General features: G+C 44.9%; 1 protein-coding gene across 3 annotated transcripts in view; it reads left to right on the top strand.

Moving 5' to 3' along the window:
* LOC118212335 (ras-specific guanine nucleotide-releasing factor RalGPS1-like) overlaps window positions 1–22,694 on the top strand; it is a 123,065-nt gene that overhangs the window by 23,016 nt on the left and 77,355 nt on the right. For all 3 annotated transcript variants that reach the window (XM_035390100.1, XM_035390099.1, XM_035390098.1), the window contains 4 exons: window positions 1,704–1,787; window positions 8,145–8,234; window positions 11,377–11,469; window positions 18,584–18,710. In XM_035390100.1, the coding sequence (XP_035245991.1) occupies window positions 1,704–1,787; window positions 8,145–8,234; window positions 11,377–11,469; window positions 18,584–18,710 (394 nt within the window). The remainder of the gene's footprint in view (window positions 1–1,703; window positions 1,788–8,144; window positions 8,235–11,376; window positions 11,470–18,583; window positions 18,711–22,694) is intronic.

Genomic DNA, 22,694 nt, shown 5'->3' with positions numbered 1-22,694 from the left:
CCCAGGGTGGGGTTTGAACCGGCAACCCTCCGACTGCCAGACAATCACTCTTACCTCCTGAGCTATGTCGCCACAACATCAGTCTGTGTTACCAAGGCAGTGGTCCCTGATCAGCCATTGGCTATATCACAGCCAGTAAGACTTGCAGTGATTACTAGCTATCCACTATTGGCTCGCTGTGGGCACAGCTATTGGTCCAAGGGCAACTGGCAAATCGTCATTCCAGCAGTTCGCTAGCAGACAGTTGAGATTAAAAAAAAAAGTCAAAATAGTTTGTGAATGGTCCTGTCGCTAGAGAACAGCTGCAGTGCCCATTCCTAAATTCCTGGCAGGTAGAGTACTGGCGCTGCTGGCGGCCCTGTGTGTGGTGGTTTGCTGGGCTGGTTTGATTTCGCTGGGTTTGGGGAGCTCCCGGACGCTGTCCCGAGCTGCTGGAGATGACGCGTCGGAGCGACGGCTTCCGCAGGCGCTCAGCGGAGATGCTGCTCAGCCCTGCTGCTGCTCTCTCACGCTCTCGCTGACAGATCTACAGAATCTCGAGAGAATTTGGCAGATGTGTCTTCCCACTTTGTCTCAGTTAATATTGCAATATTTATGTATGCCTGAATATGCCTCTCTCTCTCTGACACACACACACACACACACTCGCAGGTTCTTATTTCATGTCCTGCTGAGCTGACTGTTGTTGAGAACCTGGGACCGATGGAAAGGTTGAGCAGGCTGAATGATGGGTTTCTCCCCAGAGAGCGTGACGGCGATGCGTTTGCAGCATGCCTCTCTGTTTATGTGTTTAGAGCGGACATCCTCATCAGTGGTGACGTAGGCCCGCACATGGGGAGCACGTTGGTCGTTTACACAGCTGGCTGTGCACGCAAGCAGTTCAACCTTAAGTTTAAAAATCCCTCACCTGCAGTATGACTGGAACAGTGTCTCGCCTGATAGTCGGTCCTTTAACACTCTGTATATGGGTCAAGTTAGATTAGTGACAGATCCAATAAAAGCATTTTTAAAAATTGTTTATTTGAAAGGCCAGTTGTGTTTGAATGTTTGTGCACATTGCTGCAACCTCCTCTGTCTGAGCACTGGTCAGCGTGTGTTCTCCTTTCTCACTGAACAAAAGCCGGAATCTAGTCGTCTAGAGGGGTGGAAATCTACGTTGTGACAGGTTTTGACATAAACGGACTAGGTTAGCCTCAATATAGCTCCGGTTTTACCTGCATATAGCCTGACTACATCCTAGTCAGCTGGAAAACTTTTCAAAGCTCTTTCAGGCGCATAGCAATATATATTTGTGTGGACTGTAGTAGATGATGAGCAAAGTTAACCCTGATACTTCATCCCATAAGAGTGACTGGACTCCTCTGGCTGAGGATGCAGTATAGTCCTCCAGCTCAGTGGCTGCACAGCTCAGCTGGAGGACTGCAGAGTCGCAGGAGTTACATGCATTTTGGAGTTTTGTCTTCCAACCGTTGAACTCATGTTACCAACTGAAAACTCCAGTAACTGGGAGGTTGAGAGGATTGATGGAACGCAGGAGTTGGGCATCTTGTTAGTCTAAAAAAAATCTTTTGTTGGGTGGGGATCAGTGTTCATTGTGGATTGTGTTTCAGGAGTTGTCCATCTTGTTATTATAGACAATCTGTGAATGGATGGAGAGGTGGTGAGTCATGTTGGGTCAGGGTTCACCGTGGATTGTGTTGCAGGAGCTGGCCAGCTGTGGGTGGAACAAGAAGGAGAAGCACATCCTGGCACCCAATGTGGTGGCTTTCACTCACCGGTTCAACCAGGTGAGTCCTCATTCAGGTGCATGACATAACGCCCATCAAGACAAACCATAGCAGTGTATTACAGCTTATGACAGGATAACGGTCACAAAATGATTACTGCACGCTTTATGACAATATTATCATGTCACAAGCTGTAATGACCGGATAAAAAAAACTGGACAATGGATAGGAAACAATTACTTTTGTTCCTTGTGTTTTTAACTTTTTTTGTCAGCATAAGTGTTTCCCCAATTAAAGCTTCAATTATATTTAAATAATCACTTCTTTCCAAAAGTCCTAGTAAAATTTTGTCATGAATGTGCATAGTCCCACTCTTGATTTTGTGAAATGCTAAGTTAATATATTTACGATATGCATAATTATGCCTGTGTTTCCAATAGGTCGTAAAGTTTGTTTATAATTAGTGGATTTGCAAATGTATCCAGCCAAGAAATAATTGTAAACACGTTCTTAGTTTCCATACTAAAACGCAAAATTCTCAGAACATTTATCTTCGGCTTACCAGAGTATAACATTTCAATTACAATGGCTCAAGGCCAGGCTGTGGCTGCCGCCTGATTGGCTGATGCTATTTTTGTTCTATGACATCATGAACCAAAACATGCAAGGATGGTTCCTTGCTCCTGCAGAGAATCTATGGGTTAATTCCAACCACTTATTTTTTCTGTACTTGTCCTTGCTTCCTTTTCTTGCCTCCTTCCCTAGTATGGAAGGCCAAACAGGTCAAAAAATATGTGAAATTGATGTCTGGAATCACCCGTCGTCAATGTGGGTGCGTTCCAATCACTTATTTTATTCATCCTTTGTCTCCGAGGTCCTAGACTGATCTGGACATCGATTGAGGTCCAACCCGTTAAATGCTCCTTCAAGGAGCTAGAAGCTGGGAGGCTTCTGAAGAATATTGTTATTTCACCATGCAAAGTTAGCCAATTTATAATGGAATAGTGGAGGGAAAGTCGTCCAGGATTCAGCCACATGAGGCACTAGATAACAAAAATTCATCCATCAGTATTTGAGCATGTCTACACTGTTAGAAATTCTGGCGTGTGAGCAGATGAAGCTGAAATACTTTGTCCACATTTCCTCTGATAAGGAGCAACAGGAAGCTTGATCTCTCCTTAATAACGGACTCTGATTTATGATGGCCCTTGGCATTGGCCAGGCTTGTGTTCAATCGGAGTGCAGCCAACCCTGGCCTGAGCCAGTCCACGCTCTAATCTCCCCAAATCTGCGAGCATGCGCACATTGATTTTGAAACAGGTCGTCTCTGGGTGTCTTGATCTCTTGAAATGATCAGCGCTAGGTGTCTATTGCGCTGTGGTCATCAGGGTGAAATGGTGACACCAACCAGCAGAGATGTATCACATTGACAACTTGCTCTTACCAACACAAAGCTGTTTCTTTGTGTTGGTTTCTTCCTTTAGTAATGTGTCTGGAATGTGATGAACTATATCTACCATTTGAGAAAGTGGAAAAAGTGGAAGAAATCTCCTGAAGGCACACATGCACGATGTCTCACACACAGGAAATGTGTTTGGCTACTGCTTTGGGAAACAGCCGTACTCCGCACTGGAGTCTGATGGTCTGGGGGTTTATTGAGATGCAAACTTACTAGGCTGAGATTGAATGAGGTTTGTGTATTGAGCTGAAATTGAATGAGGCTTGTGTGCTTTTGTCTTGTGCCTTAATTAGAGACTAATTATGCTTGCTGCTCATGCAGAATCCCCCCCCCTTCAGTGTGGGCCTGAAATTTGGCAATATGAGCTGTCTAGCTGGAAAGGGCTTTTTGTGGTCAAGCTGCCCCCCATCACACGCGCACACACTTTCTGACCTAGTTTTTGTGCATTTTGAGGAGTTTTGTTTTGTTTTTTTTTTGTTTTTTTTGGGGGGGAGTGGGACTACCACAGCCTCACACTGGGAAAAGTGTTACTGTCTGAGATTTGGTTTGGTATGATCTGTAGCACCTGACCCCTCTCCACTCTAGAGCTCATTGTGTGTGTGTTTGTATGTGTGTCCTGTGTGCAGTTTGCGTTTCTGTGTCTATAGTGTGTGCACATTTGTGTGTCTTTGCATGTATACAGTATGTGTGTTCATGCCTGTTGCCCGTGTGTTTGTGTGGGTGTGTTTGTGCACCTCTGTATGTATGTATCTGTGTTTTAGTGTGAGGGGCCATGTGTTACCCTGATGATTAACATACAGCCCATGTCTCCGCTTTGCCACCAAAGCGGCAGGCCCCGTCAGTGACTCTCATTAACCTCTGAATGTGAGTCTGAGCTGCTGCTGCTAGTGGAGGCTATGAGGCTGGTACACACAGCGGTCTGATGTGGCTCTGAGCTTCACTTCTGCACTCTGCCTGTAGGGGGCTCTCTACCCTCAGACCAGCACCCTCCCACTCTGTTTTCATCTGGCCTCAGCTAAAGATGAGGGGTATATGGAGTAAGGAGGGCTTTCTCTAAAGCCAGTCCAATCCAGATACAACAAAAAGGACCTGCAAATTCATTTGATGCAACATTTAAATGGCAAAAACAAGTTTAAGACTGAAAACATGCCCTCGGGTCAGAATGTCTTAACATCACAGTGCCGTGCATTGGCAGTGAGTCGTGTTTATCAAAATGAGAAGTAGCCATATTTTGTGATGGAAAAGTCAGGAATGAAAGTTATGAAGTCATGAATTTGGCAGCCTGTGTTAGTGCGATCCCTTTAGAGATTATTTGCTGAAACGTGAGACGATCTGCTCGGTTAGAGGCGAGTGCTGCAAGTTCTTATTTACGGCGTTTCCTGCTGGGGACCGTTCCTCTTGAGCAGGGGTGCTCGGAATGCTCAGGTATTTCTGTGCTAGCTGGGGGATGAGTTCCCTCCACACGAGTGTATTCTGCTCAGCTAATTGTGCTGCTTGCTCTCCGCCAGCATGTCACCCCGCACAAATTTAATCGGCTGTGGTAATATGTTTCGTTCAAAACCTGTGAACTATGCACCAGTGGAAAAAATGGCCATTCTGTAACGATTCAAAAATGTATTTTTACTTCCTATCGAAGGAATATAAGAATTTCAAAGTTTAACAGCCGTCCTCCCCTCTGATTGGATGTTCTGATTTGCGACTCACTCCAAGGTCAGCGCTGAGGTGCTTTCCTGACCCTCAGCTGAACGTGTCTTCAGCCCCCTGTTCCCTCCTCACCCACGGCTTGCAGACTGGAACAGAAGAGTATTTATCCTCTGCTCTCTCCATTTCTTGCACTGGAGACACTTCAAGAGGACAGCTTGTAACAAGACTGCTGAATCCTACGGGCCTGTCTGCTGGACCATGGGAACCCTCCTGGAACACAAATTAGATCCGTTACTCACTTCATATTACAGCTCTGATGCATTTTCCAGAGCTTCAGGACGTTATGGATTAACATTGGCACAATATTTGTACTAAAACCCAATTTCTTGGACCAGTTGTTCGGTTACAGTACATGCACATGACTCTTGTTTGCACTGGGTTTTTACTGAGAGGTTTGCTGTGTACGCACAGGCCAGCCCTGGAATGTTTTACCTGTTATAAATCAGCCAGGAGAAAAAAGAAAAGTTAGTCTCTTACAAATCTTTAAGTATTTAGAAAGGTCTTAAATTAGAGCAGCGTATCTTAAGGGGAAATGCTTCGCTGTACGAGGCTGCTTCTGAAAACACTGTCAGGATGCACTATATGACCAAAAGTATCTGGACACCCCTTGGCCTGGTGCTGTTTCTCCAAGTCCAAGCGATTACTAAGTGCTTTACAGTGATGTGTGAACATAACCTTAACCACCACCAATGCATTTTACGCACCTGGGTGAAGCAGCCATTTTGTGTCTGAACACTTAGGTCTGTCCACCACACTTTAACTTGGGTCCGTTCAGCAAGATGAATGGGCGACCTAATTGAATGTGTTCTGCGGCTGAGGAAAATGCTCTCATTAATAATAATGTGTGCTTGTGCGCGTTGACAGATTGTGCTAAAAAGAACAAGGTTACCTCCTTGTTCTTCACTGAAATTTGGCCGGTGATGTAGGTCGGTCGCGAGCGCTGTCTGGATTCTTCGCCTGAAGGATTAAAGTGCGCCCCCCCCCCCCCGCCTCGCTTCTGTACGGCTGGCGGGTCACTGCAAGTTCACGAAATTCAATTTCACACCGACTCACTGATTGTGCTCCCCCTGAGAATCCCTGACCCGTTTGTCCCCCTGCCCGGTGAACAGTGTGGAAACGGAGCTCCAGTCTGGCCCACACCAGCAGCTCGGCGAGAGGGGACGGGGGGGGTGGGGGGGGGGCTTTACCCCGCACGCTCGAGGCGCTCTGTTCGTGGTGGGGTCTCTTGCCCTAGGCCTCCACATCTTTCTCCCATTGGTCAACCGACAGCCGCGTAAGAGGGAATTACCTCATGGAACGCTGAAAATTCTCTCTTCGTTTGCTGAAAAGGGCGGGGCGGCGGAATGTTTATTGTGACAGCACGGGGCGAACTCGCGTGTTGGAGCGAGGCGGCTGCATCTGGTCTCCCTCGTGTTTCGCTCATACCGTATTTCTGTGGCTTCATGGGCCTAAGTTACTTCAGTACAAAGTGAGTTGATTTCATATGATTTGCCATAGGTTAACCAAGCAAATCTCTTTTACAGACTAGCCAATAGCTCAACGCAGCTAAAAATACATCAGGTGAGCAAATATAGATTTGTGAGGGGCTTAGAGAATGGAATGGAGTGCAATGTATATAAACAGGTGAAATTTAACTATATATAATGAAAAATATATTTTTAAAAACTATATATTTTAACTATATGAATGAACTATGTATTTTAATTTTTTCATTCATAGAAAGCAGCATTGAGTTCTTTTCTGTTTCTGTATCTAAATATTGTGACGTGTTGCAAATTTATTTAGATAGATTTAAAGTCTATTCCATCTCTGTAAAGGGGGTATGGGGGGGTGACGTGCTCCCCCTCAGATCTCCGGTGTTCTCTCCCCCCTGTTGAGATTAGCGTGTGGCACACAGCACGCTCCGCCAGCCCGCTCCAGTTGACTGGCCGCTGTGCTCTGTGACGTGAAACTTTCGGAGGGTGGTGCATGGGTGGGGGGGGGGGGGGTGTCTGATCTCCGTCCCGCCGCGTCTCCCTGAATTCCGCCTGCAAACAGACGGGGGTTAAACAACCCCCCCTGACAATCGCTCCCCCGGTGCGATGGAAGGCGAGCGGGGCCCCGTAAACACAAGCAGATGTACCGCGAGCCGCGAGCGTGCCGCTGAGATTTCCCCCTCGGATAGCGTCTGTGTTTGCGGTAATTGAGAACATGGGCACAAGGTCACCTTTTTTCTTTCTTTTTTTTTTTTTTTTGCTGTTTATTGTTTGCTGAGGACCCCTCATCCAGAGCCACGGTTTCACCGTCTCCCTTTTTTACCAGGCGTTTATACAGCTGCGTTTTTCAACTGGAGCAGCGCTGCTTGCTTTTCCACCTGAGAACCAAGGTTGCTTAACCGACAATGTTACGAGTTACAAGCCCCGATACTGAATCATTATTCCATACCTCTGCCCCAGTTGTGTCTGTGGCACCTCAGTTTTGGTGCCCAAGTAAGACTACATAAAAAAACCACAAAGATTCATCAAGTTTGACTTTGTATAAGTTAGGTCAGAATAATGTTCACTGCATGAACTGAACTGTGCTCATGGCTATAAATAACTGTATGAAATAAGTATTTTACCTTATCGAACCTGTGTTTTGTAGTTGTTCCAATGACCATGATGTGCACTTTTGTATGTCGCTCTGGATAAAAGCATCTGCTAAATAAATGTAATGTAATCAAGAAGAGTATTTTATATATTCTTACTCATATTAATTAGGTCCGTATTCTGAAGCAGTCATTATTTTAGCTTTGGGTTTGGTTTAGCTTGTTTCCGTCAGTAGAGGTGGGTGTTTGGGGGGAACGGTGTTTAATGAACAAGGGGAAGTTGAAGAAGTTTGGAGAAGTTTGACGTCTGAAGATTGAAGGCTCCTTGCTTTGTTTCACAGTACTTCTGCAGCAGTTCAAATAGCAATCCATGCAGCAGTCAGTGACTCCTTGTTGCATTATAAAAGTCTTTTTGTACTTTTTTATATGCCTTGTTTTTATTTCAGTATATGTTACAGATGTTTTTGATGTTTTATAGGTCTACTGCGATTCTATATATATTTTTTTTTATTTAGAATTGGTTCAGCTGAATGACTGACTCAGTGAACTGGCTATAGAAACATAAAGATTAATTCATTAATTGGTTGATTTATTGATTGATTGGGCGTGTGATTGAGTGATTATAGGTTGATGCATTTATTTAATTTATTGATTTCCTTATTGACTGATCAGTTTTCTCTCCCTGCAGGTCAGCTTTTGGCTGGTGAGGGAGGTGCTGACCGCCCAGACCCTGAAGATCCGGGCCGAGATCCTCAGTCACTTTGTCAAAATCGCCAAGGTGAGTCCACGGCCGCTCCTGTTCCTGGCGCTTTTCTCTGCACTCTGCTCCCAACTTTCCCCCAGAAACAGAGGGGGGACTGCCTGGGTAGTCCACGTAGCGCCGTGTTTTGTTCCCGTTTTCTTTTTGTTTTATATACACGCACCACACAACATACGCTAGGATAGGGCACAGGTCTTTAAACATAAGTAGTAGCTTTAATTAGAGGTCTGGCTTGTAGGTTGTAGCTAGATAACTATGTGGCAAGCCAGGTTTACTCAGGGCCTGTAGGTTTTACCTCATAACAATATTCTACAGATGGAAGCAGTTCAGCCTGGAATAAGGCCATCTAAGACAGTCAGTACTGATGATTCATTTCCTGGGTGAGATGTGGAATAAATGGGATGCTGAAGAGCATAAAGCTTGTTTGGACTCTGGGCTGGATGGAAACCCAACGCAGAGAGCTCTGTGTCTGTACGCTGATGTGGCTTTATTTATTGGCCCTGTAGAGGTTGTGTCCGGATTGAGTCTGGATGCTCTTAGCTTTCAAAATTCTGCACAAACTACTATGATTCATTCAGGCTGTGAGTTCCTACTTACTCAAAGAGCTCTTAATCTACGGGTGGATTACTCAAAGAGTACTCAAAGAGGAGCTGACTCAAAGAGCTTATTTATAGCAGACCTTACTTAAAGGGGTCTTATTCAAAATGCCCTTAATCAATGCGATCTTACCTTAGAGTAGATAAGGTGTCATAAATGGCACAGCAAGGAGGTGTACGAGTATGCTGGAACAGAAATACCCTCCCGGCCACCTGAAATGGTCCCTCTCTCCTCCTCTCCCTTCTCTATCTGTCCTCCTCCATCCCTCCCTCATTCACTCTCCCCTTTCTTTCTCCCGTCTCTCCGCTCCCTGTCTTCCTCCCCTGTTTATTTCTTTCTCTTTCTCGATCCCTCCTTTCCCCAAAGAATAAGGGTGAATTAAAATAAGTATGGGAAAAAGAAAGATGATTCCGGAACCCAGATGTTTTAAGTCCTAGTGGAATATATCACAAATGTATTCCAGCCATTCCATTGTGAAACAATAGCAAATCATTTTTGCACCACACGACGGCCAACAGTAATCGATCCCGTCACGCTCCATGCTCTGTGAGCGTCGAATAAAAACGTGTGCTGGTTGGCTCCTGAAGCTTTGAGTTCCTTATTTCCTGTTCTTGAGCTTGATTGTGATCGAAATTTGTGTAAAGATCTGTCAGACTTCTCAGGTACAGTGATTGCCAGGTTACATTTTTCACTGCTTTTATAAAAGCAGCGTAGAGAAAATGGCTCTCCCCAGAAACGTGTGAGGGTTTGCCAACGTTTGTTTCCTTTGCGAAAATGCCTAGCACTATGGGTTTGTTTTCTGGTATGTGAACTTTTTTGAAGAAAGTCAAAAAAATGTTGTGAGGAGCTTAGGCTTTTAAATTAATAGTGAATATAAACATCTGCTTTTTGACAGGACAATGTTGATCATTTATAACTAATGGCATTTGGTCTGTTCTTGTTGTGGTGGATGCTGTTGATGAAAGTGCTATCTTAATTTATGAACCAGATTGTATCAATTGATAATAATCAATTGCAGAGGAAATCGTTTCTTGGACAGCTCTGCTTCTTTCTGCTATGGGCAAAATAATGTTCTCATTGTGTGAGTGGTTGGAGCAGCAAAAGCAAAGGGCTTGTTTCTATTTGGCTCCTGTCCAGGAGCCTCTGCCCTCCATAAGATCACCTCTAAAAAGCAGAGGGAGAAGGTACTGTAGATGAAGCCACGATGACGTCAGCGTTTGTTATTATTTAAGTATTATTTACTGTAAGTTTTGAAAAAAACTTTTTTTTTGCTAATTTATTTTGGCAGCTGGTGGGGCGAGGGGGTAGGGGGTTGGCATGATGCCATCCGAAGCACAGTGATAATCCCCTGTCTACACCCCCACCCCCCCCCCCCCCACCCCAACACCCCTTCCCCAGGGTCCTGGAAGGGTGGAATAGCAGCAGGGTGACCTGGCAGAAATCCACTGCACTTTAGTTCATCGCCCCATGAAAATAAGGCACACGGTGAAGCCAGGAAACCCCCTGGTGTGGCTTTGCCATATTTTCCCCCTTAATTAATTATTATTGTAGTGTTGGTGATACACTGTCAAAAAGACGCTTTTACAGAAAACCCACAAAAATCAGCAAGTGAAGTAAAAAATCTCTTGGGAGAAATAGTTCAAACATTTTCAAACCATTTGTTTTTAGCTGTTCTTCAGGTCATTGTTGTGTGTTTGGTTTCACATGTGCCTTTTAAATATAATGGATGTAAATATTTTGTTTTGGCAATGTACTGTTTTTATTACAGTGTACATTGTATCTGTACGCCATGTAGAGCGTACATTTATGTTTTAGATTGTGCTTCAATTTCAGCTAGCAATTTACCAGAAAATTTATATTCCCATAAACAAATCAGAATTTCTCGTAATCACGAAGGTTAACTGAATGATTATAAGACTTTTTCCTATACTGTAACCTCAACCTTAAACCTTGGTAAAACCCTAACATTAACCTTAACCACAACCCCAAGCGCAAACCACAATCCCAAACCCAGCCCTGTTCGCTGAGTATTAACATCATGTAATTGCGTGCCATTTTAACAGGGACTTGCTGGGCATTTTACTTGTGTAATTACAGGGTAATTACAATGTATTTGTTCCATGTCTAACGTATGGTGAGAATCCACACTGAGCCGACTGGTGTCATTCGGTCTCTGAGAGGCTAATGATGTTTGTGTGAGAGCACATCTGTCAGCTGTCTATTCTCACTCCTTTAACACCAAATACTGACTTTGGCTGTGGAAATTCCCTCTTGCAGTTGGTTTAAAATCCTGAATCCTCCAATTAAGAGTTTGGAATAAAAGTGGCCTAACAGAAATGTAATATATTGCAAAATATTGTATAATGGGAAAATATTTCACATATTGCAATGTAAATTTTTTAAAAGAGAATTATTTGTTTATTATTTTTGCCAAAAAGTCCACATAATTACATATATGTGTATTATAGTATATTTATATTTTGAATTGTATTGCATTTCTGTAAGGGCTGGTGCCGGTCAAATAAAACTCACGGAGGTTCTGCCTTTTCTCCCCATCCTGCAGAAACTTCTGGAACTGAACAACCTCCACGCACTGGTGTCTGTGGTCTCCGCCCTGCACAGCGCCCCCATCTTCAGACTCAGCAAGACCTGGGCGGTAAGAGACGGGGCCCACTCTACCCTTTTGGGGGGGGGTTTATTTTGGGGGGACGATTGCATGATGTCTGGAATGATGTCTACAATGTGCAATCCTTTTTTCCTTTCTAGGTTCTTTAGTACTTTGATTTTAAGCATGTATTGACCACACACTCACACATGCATGCATGCACCCGCACACACGTGCACACACACACACACAAATACACGAACAAACTAACAGTTATTGTATTTGTTGGGCTGTATTTGTTGAGATATATATATATTTTTTTTTACATACAATTAGACCAGGTCTACCTTGAAAAGAGATATTCATCTCTTGTTAATAGTAAAAGATGTTTTCTCCTGGGTGAACAGGGGTTAAATAAAATATGCTATCCACCCAAACCAGGTCTCACTTTCATACGAGGCTACATTGTTTTAGTCTTTGTAAATAAAGGTTAAGTCAAAGGAACAACAGTTTATCCATCTAGGTGTTTTACTGAAGCAATTTCTTCAGTAAAAGTGGTAGCAGTAGCGGTAGGAATAGCATTAGCTTCCCCTGTTCCACTCCAGCTGGATGTGGTGGGTCTCAGAGGTGCCAGCATGTTCCCAGTTCAGCTCCTGGAAAGGCTGATGCAGAGGAAAAAATCTGGGAATTTGAGAAAACCTGCCCCTACCACGATCCTGTCAACTCCTTTTTTATGTGTTTGGGAAAGCGTTGGTACCACATTTATATTCATATCAGCTCTCGTCTGTCATTCTGTGACGCGGCTGAGAGAGGCGGGCAGAGTGCTGTACTGTAGAGCACACTGCTGGACATGCTTTCCACTCGTTTAATGGCAGTGCTGTGGGTTATGCTGGGCCCCAGCAGGCATGCCTACCACGGAATTTTACATTTATCTTTCTCGAGTGGCGTACAAGTGAGGGCTTAGAATAACGCTACACCTGGAAAATCGATTAAGAAGGCGAATCAGAGAGAAGCATGCTCTGTCAAGCTCTTTCTGCTGCGGTACATGTCACAATGTGCTGCCTAGAGCTGCTTTAGAGTGATGAATGAGACTGATCTAGGGTTTTCCACATTCAGCTGTTAGTGGGAAAGGATATGATAATGACAGCTGTTGCCTGATCCAAGATCAGTGTTCGTACTAGAAGATGCTTCTTGAACACGGGCCCGGGCCAGGTTTTTATTGAGTTTAAATTGTTCTCTTAACTTCCCAAAGCACACACGACGTGCTTTATGAAGGGTTTATTTTCATCTGGCAGCACGCGCAGGGTTTTCAACGCTCGATGAAACCTCCAGTGGGAAGAGAGCGTGAGGGGAGCAGGAGCCTGGATGGGTCTCAAATGGCGCAGAAACAGTCCAGATCAGTTTCACAGCACCGTGTTAAAAATCACAATAAGCAGATACATAAATACTCAATAAAAGAGCATCACAAAAGGATCTGCAGATTGTGCTCGCCCTGAAGTAATGAAATAACAGGAGGCTCTATGATCTTGTGATGTATACAAAAAAATCTAAACTGAATATGAAAATGATTTGTATCTTCTCTTGGCGTCTCACTTAATTCTTTCCCCTTTTCCAGTGGCAGTTTCTATTTTTGGTGAACTGTGTGAGATTAAGAAATAACCAAACAGATAAAATGGAGGATATAAGCTGCCCTTCATATGACCTTCACCACAACTGAAGTGATGGAAATGTGGCTGCTTTCAGAAAGAAAGAAACCACAAAGATTTCTGTCTTCGTAATGAAAGGCCACTGTACGACCACCCTCTTGTGGGTTTGTGACCGCTTTGCGACCATCTCCAACCCTCAGCTTTAAACTGAGCCTGTGCAGTACTGCATTATAAGATGTATTGAGTGCATGCGACACTGGATGATGAAACGTACTGAGCCCTGTGCAATACCACATGTCAAAATGTACTGAGCACGTGCAGTACCACATGTCAAAATGTACTGAGCACGTGCAGTACCACATGTCAAAGTGTACTGAGCACATGCAGTACCGCATGACAATATGAACTGAGCATGTGCAGCACTACATGTCAAAATGTACTGGGAACGTGCAGTACCGCATGACAATATGGACTGAGCGCGTGCAGTACCACATGTCAAAATGTACTGGGCACGTGCAGTACCGCATGACAATATGGACTGAGCGCGTGCAGTACCACATGTCAAAATGTACTGAGCACATGCAGTACCGCATGACAATATGGGCTGAGCGCGTGCAGTACCACATGTCAAAATGTACTGGGCACGTGCAGTACCGCATGACTCTGTAATAAACAAACAAATTATGCACTACTGGAAAACATAAAACATTGGGTACACTGTAGTTCTATGGAGATGTTCTTCTCAGCACACTCTTTTCCATGTAGGAAGGCCCACACCAAAGATGCAAATGGAACCCAAAAACATAACCACACACTGTTTAAACTTTACCAAGTCTTTATTGAAGAAAGTGGAGGAGTTAGAAAAGAGTGAGAGAAACAGGTTGCAGGCAGCCGGAGAGAGAAATGACTCAAAGGTGAATTATAGAGACACCGAGTCAGAATGCTGAAGTGGTGTGTCACCTCCACGAGCCTTCCGCCATCGTCGTGGTTTCCGCAAATAATCTGTTCTGCACGGGAATTGCGCATTTTCCGGGAAAGACCGCGAAATGACTGAAAGTTTGCTTTGCAGTTCACGGTCTGTCCCCCGTTTCCACGGAGAAGCAGCGGAGATACCGGTCACATCTGGGAATGGCGGCTTTCGCCAGCCGCAAAATCGCACGCGCCATTCGTTCCCGCGCATTACAAGAGCACGCCTCACTTTCTCCACTGGACCTGTGCTCATCCTCCTGGTTTGTCTTGGTTTTAATGGGTCAATTATGTGAGAGCTGTCGGAGAGCAGAGCTGAAAGCCGCGATGTACGACTTCAGCGGAAAGAATTTAAATTTTCCTCCGTTCTGCCTTATTTCTGTGAAGGCAGATTTCACGGCAGGTTGTGCTGGGTTGTCATAGGGGGAATTATGGGTAGCTCAACAAAAGATGGAGGTGAAGAAATAATAACTGTTTTGTGTGATTTAAGGACATATGACCTGTGGAAAAAAAGAAATGATCAACTGCTTTCCTTATAGGAACATGTCTAGACGCACTAAGTGTAGCTCAGACCCAATCCTGACTGTTACAAAGACCTCTAAATTCAACCCAACCGTAATAGTCAAGCAGGTTTTGGAAAATAATCCTGAGGGGAGTTGTTGTAGCTCAAAGTGCCGGAGCTCAAAGCCAGTGAAGGTGCTTTGACAAGTAGTTTACTTTGCAAATGTATAGTTAATTAAGTCAATTACTAAAGATTTTTCGGGTTGGTTTCTTTTAAGCTGAATAAGGCAGCACATAGTTGCCGGTTAATGCTTGCTACACTGAGGTGATTTTTACAGCTGTGGGACTGTAATGGTGCCATGGCTGTGTGGCGTGAGACGATGGCTGGCACACAAGGCATGTGCCTGCAGTATGCCAGTGAGTCATTTGGATTAGGGATGCACCGATAGGAAAATTCTGTTGTTCCAACAACACAATGGGCCTGTTATCCTTTTTGTGTCCTGGCAAAAATGATCAATATTCCACTCTTCTGTTCGAGCATACAGATGTATGAAACTGTTTCTATTGTATGATTCTTTCACATTACAATTCTGTTTTTAAAAAACAAGTGCAATAATTGTTGGGAACTTTTTTGGCCCTGTGCTTGGCTATTATTTATGTTCTGATGTTGATTAAAGGTAATATCAGCCTTGTGTAAATTATTATAGAAATCAGGCAATGTGAAATTAATAGCCTGTCATTTTCATCTTTACAGGCAATGGAGACAGCAAAGAGAGAGAAGACATAGATAAGGAAAGAAAAGACAGAGCAAGAGACAGAAGACAGAGACCAGGGAAAAAACAAAAGACTCATATGTGGTGCAGAAACAGTCAATTAAATAACTTACAGAGAAACAGATGCAGAAGAAACAGACAACAAAAAAACAGGCAGATTTGACAGTTATGACAGATGGATATAGAAGAAACCAATAAAGAAAAAGCCAACAGAGATGGACAGACAACCAGCGAGGCTACTAATGCGAATTATATAAATATGTACACAAACAAATATGTTTAAGGATCCTTTTTTTGAATGCTTTTTTAACTTTCTGGTCTTTGAAGATAAGAAGGCCTAAAATTGGGGTTTATCTACCTATATTACCAGTTTCTTTGGTTGTAACTCAGCACTAAATTGATCGCTGAAAGAAGTTGATTACACAGGTATCTTGTGTCTGAACTGGTTGGTCTGTGATTTTAAAGTCAAATTAAAACTCGACTGGAGTTGGCCACCAAGGAGTAAATCGGTATTACTGTGATTTTGGACTGGGTCTGTCTCATGAGGAAAAAGACTGTAACGTAATGCCCCCTCTGGGTTCCAGGCTAAATGGAGGGCGAGGAAACGGCAGTACTGCTGAGATGCAGTAAGAGCGCAGTGAAAGACTCCTGGAGCTCGCTCGTTGCCGTGATTAACAAACGCTCACGACAGAGCTCTGAGCGACGCGTCTCAAACGAAGCAGACGTCGTCTCCGCTGCGACGCGTTCTCGATCGTACACGTGGCGTAGTGGCATGACCTCACCGGCTGTGTGAAGTCAGGCTTGGCCCGGCTGTTTATGTGTTTACATCTGAAAACAAAGCTGTGTTTTTTCCGTTGATGTTTGAATCTGCGACCTGTCATCCTCGCTCTTAAAGATGTCCTTTCCCCTGCCAGCAAGCCTGTTAGATATCCTTTGATTGCATCTAATGCTCTGTCGTCCAGCAAGCTGTAGGAATTTAGAGAGTGATAAACATAAGTGCTGGCAGACCTACACTGTGGTTTCTCCCCCAGTGATAGATAGACTGATATCTAGCTGATAAACACACATACACACAGTCGCACACACGTGCACACTCTCTCTCTCTCCCAGAGCTGCGGGTTGTATCAGTTGTATCTTACAGAAGCTGTGAAGGGCATGACCAAATAAGTGAATGTGCCTCTTGTTCTGCACTTTCCCCTCAGTGTGTGACCTCAGTGTGTTATCTGGGTCTGCGTGTTTTTGTGTGCTCGCTACTGGGCTGGGGATCCTACCTCACTGTCCAGGTGACTTCCACAAACCTCCTCCCCTCCCAAAACCAACTTCATCCTCATCGTCATCCTCAGTCCCTTTCTGCACAGAGGCATTGACTCTAGCAGCCACAGTCTAATGGTGTGGCACATGGGCCTGGACTGTGATGGGATGGTGGCAGGCCTTGAAACAGCTCTTGAAACAGTGCACATCTGCTCCCCAATGCATTTGAATCAAACTGAGGCATGTGCACCCAGCCCTATGGATTGGATACTGAGTTTCATTCTAGTCTTGCACTGTGAGCCAAAGCCAAAGAGCCAGAGCTCAGCGTTCTCTGAGCGTTCTCTGGGGCATTCTCTGGAAATATTTTTGAGTGTTGTCTGTGGGATCACTAAGTGTGGATGACTGTCACAGACATGCACATGCAGACACACACACACACAAACTCGCACACACATTACTTTTGTTTCCTGTCGCTTCAAATCCTGTATTTTGATGGCCTTGCCATGTTGCGAGGATGTGGCCAAGTCATTTTAACTTCTTCAAAGAAGGAGCACGGGGGGCCTTAGAGGAAAGAGATGAGCTGAGCCTCTAAGGAGAAGGCCAGCAGGAACCCTTTCAACCTGAGGAGGAGGAGCGAGAGGTTCTTCCTCTCCAAAACATGTGCGGCCATTGGCGTTAAACAATCATGCGAATATTTTCCAGAACACTAGCCGACTGTCATTATAGGTTCAAGCCAAAGGAAGTGCAGAACGCAATTATAAAACTATTTTATAATTATTTTATTAAATATATAAATTGCTGGATTTTTATCTCTGTTCATTTGGCTGACAGTTCTGTGCAAGGAGTGATCTTGGATAAGAAGGCTCTGTCTTTGCTCTGAGTCTAAATGACTAAATGAGACAGTCTACGTATCTGTCCAGTTATTTGTTAACGGTCTGATGCCCATATTGTTGCTGTGTTATTCTGTCTGTGCCAGTGGACTGGTGGGCAGCCTTCTGGGCAAAGCTTAACTGATACAGTAGCAGCATCACCCAGAGAGGGAGGGTTTCAGTCCATGTCCCTGTCATATCAATTTCAGTTATTTTTTGAATGTGTATTTGGAATTGATACTCTGTCCATAGAACACCATTATGCCAATCAATATATTCCCTCTTCGTTTTTTCCCTGTCTGTAGATTTTCTGTGTTTTACTTGTGGTGACAGAGAAGCATTACATTTCACCTCAGCCACAGTTGGCGACATTGAGGCGGGTGGTTTGCGGGGGGGGGGGGGGGGGGGGGGGAGTGGAGCAGACCAGACCTCCGGATCTCGATGTCGCTGATGTAATGGCGGTAACATCTCTCCTGAAGGCAGTTGAAAGGGAGAACACATGCAAATCATCTGTTAATGGGGCCGTTTTTTATTTTTCCTCTCCGGGCTCTGCCTGCTGGTTGAGAGCTACACGGTGATGGGGTTTTGGCTGACGGGGAGAGATTCCCCCTTTGGCCAAAAAATGAGACATCAGAGCTGCTTCATGTCTGCCCTTCCATAGTCACCACCACCTACCTCTGAGAATTCTGCCCCACCACAGCAGATCTCCGGCTTTCCTGCCTCTGCTTTCAGCCGATTCTGCTTTGGGGTCTGCTAATGCCATTACTCTACTTATGTCAGTTCAGCATACCATTGGAGGAGAGCACATCAATCTGAATCAGAGCTTCAGACTTTGTGCTGTTACATAACCTAGTTTCACTGCCCGTACCTCCGACTGGTTGGGCAATTGATTTATTGAATAGTTGATTCTGTGTTTGGTTGACTGATTCATTGATCGATTCAAATATCCATTCTTCAGTCAACTGAATGAGTGTTTTATTGATTGATTTGTTGGTTAGCTGCTTGGTTGGTTGATTTATTCTTTAGTTCAATGATTGAACTTGTGATTGATTTAATGACTCTTTGACTCATTGAATGACTTGTTGGATTTTAAATGATATGTTGGTTGACTAAGAAATAGCTAAATTAATCCTATGTCTCCTCTTGTAACCAACAACAGCTAATCAGCCGTAAGGACAAGGCCACGCTGGAGAAGCTGGACTACCTAACGTCTAAAGAGGAGAACTACACGCGCATGAGAGAGTACATCCAGTCTCTGGGGATGGTGCCCTGCATCCCCTACCTGGGTGAGTCCCGCTTTCTATTCGCTCTTCCCTGGGTGGCCTTCAAGCTCTGCCCACTTCCTGGCATCACCTGTGCGGTTCACAGTTGGTGGTCATTAGCTTCCCCAAAACAGGACTTGAACTAACGACTTGCATGTATTTCAATTTATGCCCATGGCCCCTTTGAGGGGTTTCAATGAGACAGTGGCCTGCTGGACGATGACAAGCGCTGGAAGAATCTGCTGTGTCTGTGGGTGAATCATTTGTCCTGCGGAGTCATCTGTCCTGCAGATGTGCACACAGTCCCAAACAGCCCCCCCCCCACCCCCCACCCCCATTCTGTCCAAACCGCAGGGAGTTCGTGAAAGCCCAAAGCCATCCTGGTCTGCTCTCTGTCCTGTTACTCACCATTCGTTGGCAAGCATCTCTCATCCGATGGCCATTCCAGTAAAGCCGGCAAGGTTCCTTAAGGGAGGTGGGGGGAGGGGGGGTGAGGGTGTGGGGGTAGGCTACATGAGTGCGATCACAGTCTGTCCTCGGTACTGTCCCGTCAAGCTTGTGCATAACTGCGGAATGGGGGGGAGAGGAATCAAAGTTTGGCAAACAGTGCCCTGTTGTGTTCTTTCCCTTCTTATTTTGGGATATGGGCGGGTGTGGGAGAGGCTGGGTTTGCTGTGATGCATCAGTGCAGTGACTGATGAGTTCTGACAGATTTATGAGCTGTGCCATTTGAGTCAAGTGCTGTGCTCATTTAGAAAGTCCTCAGTGAAAGGGCACCCATTCTGTCACCTTGTGCTACCGAGTGCCCACTGGGGGGTTTGCCAGTTTTTGGCTGTGGGATTTGACCCCTGGACACACTGCAGTACAGAGCCAGATATTAAAAGCCTTTTTCTGGGTGTCCCCAGACTGTCCCAGAACCAAATTCCTGAGTCAGTATTTCCTGTGACCGAACATATAGCCTTAGCATGGGTAGAAAAGGAGTATATGTATACATACCAATATATAGATCCATAATGTTTTGGACAAAGACATATTTTTTCTTGATTAGGCTCTGTGCTCCACAGTTTTAGGCTTGTGATCAAAACAATTCGTGTGTAGTTAAAGTGCACATTATCGGCTTTTACTTCAAGAGCATGTGAGAACCAGAGTTATGGCTATGAAAGTCAAGGTACCATTATGAGCCTGAGAAATAAGAATAAAGCAGCGAGAGACACGGGCCAAACCATAGGCTAACCAAAACCAACTGTTTGGAACATCATTATGAAGAAAGAGAGCACTGGTGAGCTCAGAAATCACAGAGGGCCTGATAGGCCAAGGAAGACCTCTGTAGCTGATGACTAAAGAACTCTTACCATAAGGAAGAATAACCCCCAAACAGCTGACAGATCAGAAACACTCATCAGGAGGCAGGTGTGGATGTGTCACAGAAGGCTTCACAAATAGAACTACAGTGGCAACTCTGCAAGATGCAAATCGCTAGTTAGCCACAAATACAAGATATCCAGGTTACAGTTTGCTAAGAAGCACCTAAACGTGCCTGCAGAGTTTCTGGGGAAAGGTCATGATGGTGTCCTGAAACGAGGGGGGGGGGCGGTGCTATGTATAAAAAGTGCTGTCATTTCTACATGGTGAGACCAAAGTGTTTAAAAATGCCCTTGTTTTACTTCTTATAGTGTGTAATTAAATATAGAATGCCGTGAATCAGCAGAACAGCCCAAAAGAGTTGCTGGCAGTTTCTGGGGAAACATGAGCACCTAACAGATTGAATCTGTGCACGGTTAATGTTCCTGATTAGGAGCTATTGGAAGGCAAACAGCAGAAGAGTTCCGTTGGGCAGCCACATCAGCAGGCCCTAAGGGGTCACCCAGTAATCAGCCTGGGCTGGGAAGAGAGGGAGGAGGGCAAGAGGGATAGAGAAGGAAAATTAGAAGGAAGGGAAAGAGAAAAAGAAAGGGAGAGACAGGGCAAGGCACAAAACACATAGGACAATGGGATGGAAAGATGAAGCGAGAGGGTGGAGAAATAAAAGAGTGAAAGAGAGAAAGAAAGGGAGGTAGGGAGGGGAGAGAAGAATGAGGGGGGAGTGGGAACTTTGGGAAATGAGGCGGGGCCACACGCAGGGTCCCTGGCACCAGAGCTCCAGGAGGCCTTGTTGTAGTTTTGGTGAACGCCCGCCCTGTGGATGCCTGGCATTGCAGAATTTGGGAGCCCCTCAGTTTCGTCTGTGTGTGTGAAAGAAAGCCTCTGTCTGAACGGAGGCAATTTTCTTTTTTTTTTGACTGACAGCTCCACAGCCCACAACTTAATGAGCATCGCCCTCGGAGCTGCACGTAATCTGGGAAAGTATATTTTAGGCCCTTTCCGGTGATTTCAGCCGTTTTAGAAGCAGAATGACACCTTCATATCGTCTTTACACGTGTTTCAGACTAATCAAATAAGGAGACGATAAAGATTGATCACTTTATAAACCTGATTCAGGTCAGCTTTGCGCTTTTCAGAGCAGGGCTGTTGTGGTGTTTTTTGGTTTGACCGCAGATAGGATTTACATATCTGTCCAAAGGAGGCATCTGGCGCGAGGCTTTTTGCATGATGCTGTTTTGGTGGTGCATGTGCGGTGCATGCGCACCTGTGCAGCCCCAGCCTGCTTGCGTCATGGCGACTCAAACACTCCAGCGCTCGTTGGCCTCATTGTCTGTGAACCCGTTCACCTAAATCAGGGAAGATTGCTGCTTGTTTGGTGTAAACATGGCCAGTGTTGCCTTTTTTTTTTGTTCCAGCTTTGAAGTTTAGCCTTCAAAGATTTGGAGTGCTGGACTTGGGTTACTTTAGCTAAGACATCAAAAGGGGCCTTGGGTGTTTCAGTAAGGACACTTCTGTGCTTGGTGGCCTAGGAGTGAATTGCTTTGAAGGGTGATTCAGGTACTCCAGGTGCTGTTCATTTTATTTCCCATTTTATTGTAGAAAATCTATATGCTCTTAAGGTCTAAAGTCTACTTAAAAAAATATTTTTTGTTTTCTCCATCCCTCCATCACAGTTCTCTGTCCACAGTTGTTATGTGTAAGGAAACCACGCAGGACACTGCGGTAACTGTACACAATTTTATTGCAAACAGTCTGGTAACTTGGTACAATGAGATATTGTTATATTACAAAAATATTGTAGCGACACGGATATGTACAGTAAAGAGATGTTTACTCTGCCTTTCTGTGACCTGCACTGTATCACCCCCAGCCTTGGGTTCGGTTAAAAACACGAGATACATGAACACCTTTGGATATTCTGCCCGAAGATAATTACACTTGTACAAAAGTCAGGTTGACTCAAACACCATTTGTTTCCCGGTCACACTTTATTTGAACTGTGCACTATAAAGCCTACGTAACACTCCCAAAAGCATGACATAACACCTGTCATAACCGTCTGGTTATGGCTGCTGGTATTACCGGTCTTATGACAGTGTAATTTAGGCTTTATAGCATACAGTTGAAGTTGGTTACCCCCTTTTCACCATAAAAAGAACTTAAACTATATAAAACATGCTGGACTTGTATACTGGTGCTAGTGCCCTTTGTATCATTGGGCGACTTATTTGAGAGTCTGTGGAGCTCATTTACCATGATATATTTTCGTTCAGTATCCCAAGAACTGTCCTGAAAATCAGAGCCCATAGATTAGAGGACCCCCCCCCCAGCCCGTTAGACCCCCCCCCCAGCCGTTAGCACGTCAGTGTTTTGCAAATTGGCACTACAGCAGTCTGCTAGCGGCAGAGAAATTCACCAACTAACTGTGCCTCGTTTTGACATCTGATCTCCATCTTGACTGCCTCACCTCTGGTGTCCGTTAAGTTGGCCGATGTAGCGCCGATTTGCGTAGCGCTGACGGGTTGGCAGCTGTCGCGCATGTTGGGGGCGCTGGCGGTTAGCTGTGCACTGTGCTAGCTGGGGCTGTTCTTCCTGTGGTCTCGTATGGGGCTGAGGCATCAAAGAGCACCATGCCGGCGAAGCTGA

This window comes from Anguilla anguilla, chromosome 14 (assembly GCF_013347855.1).
Source record: "Anguilla anguilla isolate fAngAng1 chromosome 14, fAngAng1.pri, whole genome shotgun sequence".
Classification (NCBI taxonomy): Eukaryota; Metazoa; Chordata; class Actinopteri; order Anguilliformes; family Anguillidae; genus Anguilla; species Anguilla anguilla.
Note: the sequence above shows the minus strand (reverse complement) of the source record. Positions and strands in the feature narration are given on the sequence as shown.